The sequence below is a fragment of the Montipora capricornis genome, chromosome 1, assembly GCF_036669925.1.
Source record: "Montipora capricornis isolate CH-2021 chromosome 1, ASM3666992v2, whole genome shotgun sequence".
NCBI lineage: Eukaryota > Metazoa > Cnidaria > Anthozoa > Scleractinia > Acroporidae > Montipora > Montipora capricornis.
The window spans coordinates 30,377,064-30,383,067 of NC_090883.1; the positions used below are offsets into that span (position 1 = coordinate 30,377,064).

The 6,004-nt window shown below is 40.2% G+C and overlaps 2 protein-coding genes across 2 annotated transcripts; both read left to right on the plus strand.

Moving 5' to 3' along the window:
* Positions 1-306: 306 nt before the first annotated feature.
* On the plus strand, positions 307-2,033 carry LOC138038376 (GA-binding protein subunit beta-1-like). Its single transcript, XM_068884198.1, has 4 exons — positions 307-400; positions 766-864; positions 1,392-1,490; positions 1,794-2,033. The coding sequence occupies exons 1-4, from the start codon at positions 359-361 to the stop codon at positions 1,797-1,799; spliced, it is 246 nt and encodes an 81-aa protein (XP_068740299.1). The 5' UTR covers positions 307-358; the 3' UTR covers positions 1,800-2,033.
* Positions 2,034-3,050: 1,017 nt separating this feature from the next.
* On the plus strand, positions 3,051-5,296 carry LOC138014190 (putative ankyrin repeat protein RF_0381). Its single transcript, XM_068861208.1, has 2 exons — positions 3,051-3,113; positions 3,515-5,296. Exons 1-2 carry the CDS (start codon positions 3,051-3,053, stop codon positions 5,294-5,296), a joined length of 1,845 nt encoding a protein of 614 aa, XP_068717309.1.
* The last annotated feature ends 708 nt before the right edge of the window (positions 5,297-6,004 follow it).

Below are 6,004 nucleotides of genomic sequence, written 5' to 3' on the forward strand. Positions count from 1 at the left end.
TTTCATTGGCACTGTCTGAGGCCTTGAAATTCTAAACTGGCACCCGTCGACCTTTACTACATAGTCATGTTGAAAAATTACTGTACTTTGAAAGAATATTTTACAAAACAATAGTGCAGGTCGGTTACCTGGTACTTAACCGCAAGACTTTGAAAATTTGTTTCCTTCAGTGTTTTTTTGTTCCCCACATTGTGAGCTATCTCTTTTACAGACTCCAAACGAATGTTCCACAGGCGTCCACTGTTTGGAGACATTGGAGAGAGAACACTGTGTTAATTTTCTCCATTTTTTTTTCCACTAGGTATCTCGAAGTGCTCTTCATAGGGCGTCAATCAATGGACAATATGAGGAGGTCAACATGCACCTGAAGAATGGTGCAAATGTTGATGAAAGAGATCAGGTTCTTCAAGAGATTTGTATTAGTATCTTATTTTCAGTTAAATTTCTGCATAACTCACTGAATAAATATACTATCTAGCCCAAGTTTGCTTAGTCATTTGTGCGTGGGGTTAGAACATACTTACATGTATTCCTTAAAAGACGGTCAGAAAGGGCAACACTTAACTTGGCAGTATTAAAACTTACAATCCATGGCCCTGATCATCTTCCTTTAACTTTCACACGAGTTTGCTAGTGAGATCATAACAAAGTGAATGTGGGTGAAGCCCAAATTGCTTTCTCTTAGCAATGTTGCTTAGCATCACTTTCACGCAGAGCTGGACACCAGAATTTATATCTTGATTTTACATTGTTTTCTTTCCCCAGTTTTTGTTAACACCGCTGCACCTTGCCTGTTGGTATGGACATGAATCTGTTGTCAAGCTCTTGCTAGATCATAATGCAGATGTCAATGCTGTAGACAGGGTAAGAAGGAAGGGAAGAATTGACTGCCAGTTGATCTTTCTCTTAGCCTATTGCTACTACTTTTCACTAAGTACCACAATGACACATAAGAACGTCATTTTAAGTATAAAAATTGCTGTCATATTTATGATCATTAGCAGCCGTAAACTTGCAGATGTGAGCATATTTAGTGAGTCTTCAGTTGATCTTCAATGCACCCTTAGACCATTTCCCATTAACTTTGAATGAGGCTTAGTATTATTGGAAGGATATAAAAAAGATTATACAGATAGGAGGGTCTTATCCGATGAGGCCGTAGGCTTTACTGTGTTCTTAGCTCTTTCAAAAGTTCGCAGGTTCGGTGATATGATGTTATCGTTCATGTCACAATTATTAGAGGAATAAAGAATATTTACATGTACAGTATCGAGTGAACCCTGCCACTGCAGTTCTCAAATAATGCAAATGCATGAAATAATTATTACAAGAAAGACAAGAGTGAATAAAACCATTCAAGTGGCGGATGAACCTCTCCTTCTCTTCTTTAGTTTCAGTTCACTCCGCTGCAGAAAGCTGAACGCTGCAATCATCAGTCAATAATTCAGCTGCTCCTGAACCACGATGCAAAACGAAGTCTTCAGCAACCAGTAAGTTATTTAAGATTTGTCCATCTTGCGAGAAATACTTAAGGCAATAAGACAATAAGGTGAATTTTGCGCGGAATTAATTTGCTGTCTTGATCTTTCTTGTTGTGTTTTTTTTTAGGAGGGGTTGGGGGTTGGATGGAGTAGGGCAAGCAATGCCAAGTTAGCTTCTATAAATAAATTTAGTGCACTAAATTCCATAAAAACCCCTTTTTTATTCCCCTGGAGCATTTTTTATCGTCAGTGTAGGGCGTATTAGATGTAAGAGACTATTTTTCCCTATCTATATTCACGATTCGTACCCAGGAATGAGTGCGCAGCTCGAGCTGAGAGCCTGAGTGTTTGCTGCTGTCTAAATAACGTACAAAACTAAGGCGCATCAACCTCTGGGAGAGAGAGGTGATTACAAGATAAACAAACCTTAAGTTGCACCTAAACTCAAATATTTTTTGGCAATTATATTAATCTCCCCGCAAAAAAGCAAACATGTTTTACCATTCTCACCTCAAAATTTCTCTTCTCATCTGCCGGGCAAGATGCGCGAAGTTATCAAAACCAGCAGTAATTTGGACCCACGACCGTGATGTGAGAGGCATGGGTCTATTCACGATTTTACGTCACAAATTGCAGGAATGCAAAGCAGTTTGTGACGTAAAATCAAGAATAGACCCATGCCTCTCACATCACGATCGTGGGTCCAAATTACTGCTAGTTCTGCCAAGTTTACGGGGCTTGCACGGCACAGAAAAAGCGAAATTCTGGGTAACAATGCTGACATTTTCATTCTCGTTCATTTCATTTATTTATATTTTCAGAAAAAAAAGAAAGGCAATCTTAAAAACATTGCACATATGTGTAAAGTTAAAGGATCTGAAGTAATATTTATCACCCAAATATAAGAAATTTTTGTCCGGCGAGGAAAGAAACCATGAGCTCCCTCCCTAACTTACGACTATAAATGAAATACAAGAGCGACGAAAGCAGATTGAATTATATATTGATTTATATAAGGAACGAAAGATACTTGAGTTTAGGTGCATTTTAATCAACAAAAAAGCCTTAAGTTAGTAAAAGTGAACTTTTCAAAGTTCGAGAGCTGAGATGAGTACATTACAACAGTCCAACCTCAACACGGCACATTAGCTGTCTATTGGACGCTAGAACTGTAATAGTTCAAAACCCTCGTTCCGTTGACCAAAGACGCCAAATAAGAAGATGAGAATCGTATTGTAATAAATTACAACAAATTTGATATGAAATGTAGAGGAAAAGGTCCGTAAATGCGCGGCCTTACAAATATAGAAAATGAATAGAAAAATTACAAGAAACGACCCAGTAAAATTATCGGCACCCTTACTTCTATATGACCTCCTCCGTATATTAGTCAAACAGTTCTCAAGTCTACACTTCTGGTTAGCAAATGGGCCCTTTGCATCTGGCGATCACATGGTACAAAAGCCACCGTACTGGAGAGCAAAATGCACACAGGAACATCTAAGCCAAACCAACGTAATTGAAATTTTCTTTGTTTTAGATAACCTAGTGCTCAATTTGCTCTCCAGTATGGCGGTTTTTGTACCAAGTGATTGCAAGCTGCAAATTGCCCATTGTACTTTTGTACACAGGGTTAGCAACTAGTCACCTTGAATGAGGCAAAACAACTGAAAAAGTCTTTAACTAAGGCTTTCTCTAAGCTTTTCTCTTCCGGTTTCCGTCCGCGTCTCAAAAACGCGCGTGCTTAAGCTCACTAATATTTACATTCTGTCACTGCCACTTACAGGTTAGTTCCTCCGAATGTAAATACGTCACTAAAATACGAAAAATGTAAACTGGTTTTTCAACCAAACTCAAACCATTTTTCTAACTAAAATAGAGATGGTCAACTGAGATGCATAAATGTCTCAAAGGAAGAAGAGGGGGCTTTTATCAAGAAGTCTAATTCAAAGGAAAGGCTTCCATGGGCCTCGCTATCCATGGCGTAATACTGTCGTTACGAGTTAATTGATGCTTGACACGTTTTGTTGCAGCTTGGTCTCAGGACATTTACAAAAAGGGCTTTTCTTCGTACGGACAGCCATTCAGGATTTAATCTACTACAGGCAGCTGTCTTACAAGGAGACTATGACAGTGTTTATAAAGCAAGCACCTATCTTCAGAACTTTGTGGAAGAGATGAAATCTCAAACAATAAGTAACAACAAGCCCATTTTCCGAGGCAAATCAGCCGTTGATATTCTATCAGTCCTTACTTGGAGAAAACTAGGTCATGTTGATATTGAAATACTGTACCAAAGATTGGTTGAGATTGATGAAACACTAAGTGAGCTGCACTCATGCGCAATGAGCGGCGATGTAGAAAAGGTGATTGAGCTCGTTTTGAATGATGGTATGGATGTCAATGTCGCTGCAAAGAGCAACATCACACCATTGCTGTTGGCGAGTTCGATGTCCTCTGGTGTGTTAATCAAGACCCTGATTGATCTTGGGGCAGACGTAAATGCTCAAACAGCCCCAGGAAAAGAGGGACCTTTGCTTTTTGCAGCTTCTAGCAATAATTATGTGGTGACTAGACTGCTTTTGGAGCATGGAGCTGATGTGAATATTCAGGACAAGGAGGGAAATGCGCCGCTGTTGTTGTCTGTCCGCCAAGGCTTCTTCAACTTTTCACCCTTCCTTGTTCATGCTGGATTTCACACCAAACTGAGAAGCAAGGCAAGAAAAACACGTCTTTATAGAGCAGTCACGCAAAAGGACGTACCTCTCGTTAAGCTATTACTTAAAAACGAAGCGGATGTGAATATTCAAGACAAAAATGGAGAAACCCCGCTTCATAAAGCAGTCACCCAAAAAGACGTACCTCTCGTCAAACTATTGCTTGAAAACAAGGCGGATGTGAATATTAAAGACAAAAATGGAGAAGCACCTCTTCATAAAGCAGTCACCCAAAACGACGTACCTCTCGTCAAGCTGTTACTTGAAAACAAGGCGGATGTGAATATTGGAGACCAGTCGGGAGAAACCCCTCTTCATAAAGCAGTCACCCAAAAGGACGTACCTCTCGTCAAGCTATTGCTTGAAAACAAGGCGGGTGTGAATATTGGAGACAAGTTGGGAGAAAGCCCTCTTCATAAAGCAGTCACCCAAAAGGACGTACCTCTCGTCAAGCTATTGCTTGAAAACAAAGCGCTTGTGAATTTTAAAGACAAGTTGGGAGGAACCCCTCTTCATAAAGCAGTCACCCAAAAGGACGTACCTCTCGTCAAGCTATTGCTTGAAAACAAAGCGCTTGTGAATTTTACAGACAAGTCGGGAGGAACCCCTCTTCATAAAGCAGTCACCCAAAAGGACGTACCTCTCGTCAAGCTATTGCTTGAAAACGAGGCGGATCCGAATATTCCAGACTGGGCTGAGGGAAATACTCCTCTTCATCGATGCGCTCTCTTTGGATTTTCTGACATTTCACAGTTGTTGATTAAATCCGGATGCAATATCAACCTGAGGAACTACACAGGAGACACCCCTCGTGACATTCAGATATTTCCCCTCAGACGGGTCACTAAAGGAAATGAAGTATCACGGGTTAAGCCGGTAAAAACATTACATGATGTCGAGCCCAATACTTCTTTACTACGTTGGGACGGCGACAAGAGCTTAGAAGAGGATGTGCGAAAGGCTGAAGAGAAATGGCTGCGCAAAGAGGTCTTAATGAAGAAGCAACAAGAGTTATCTTCACGCGAGGAAGAGTTATCTTCACAAGCTCGAGTTACACAACAACCGGAAATGACTAAAGAAGCCAAAAAAAAAGAATAAACAAGGTGCATGCTAATGTGAATTTGCGTCACGGAATGAGCATACTTGTGATCACTTTACCAAGAAAGAGACTTTTTGTCACTTTTTTAACAATGCTAATTTCGTGGGTTGAAATATATGGATTGGACATATTCGCTGATAACTTTATCTCAAATTCATCGGAAATGTATGTCTTTTTACGGAGCTTCGTCCTCAAACAAGGTGCCACATCAAGCAGCTGAGAAATTTGGTTTGGCCTATGCGCTCTTTCAGGTATACTTAGAATACTAAAGACACAGATTAGATTGGTTGAAGAAAACAATGGACAAACAACAAACAAACATCGGATATAGTAGACCCCAACCTTCAACTCAATACCGCGAATACCAACCCATTGGAATTAGGGGTCATAAATAGCTGTGTGGTTTCTGGAAACGAAATGGTGTGGAATACTTTGTCCCTCGATCATTTAATGGCCCTGCGCCGCCTTTGAGTCAAATAGGGAGACGTTACAATCATCAACCTCACAGCCACTCTGAACGTTTAAGGAAACTGTTTAAAATATATAGGTGGCATAGATTTATGCTATTTCATTAACTTCTGAGACCCGACTGAAGTTAATCCTTAACTTTGAGAACAAAGATGCATTTAATGCGCTGTAGTATTTTCTGCCCATTTGTCTGTCTGCCGTTAATATTCTTCTCGCTCTACACTGATGCACGTTTACGT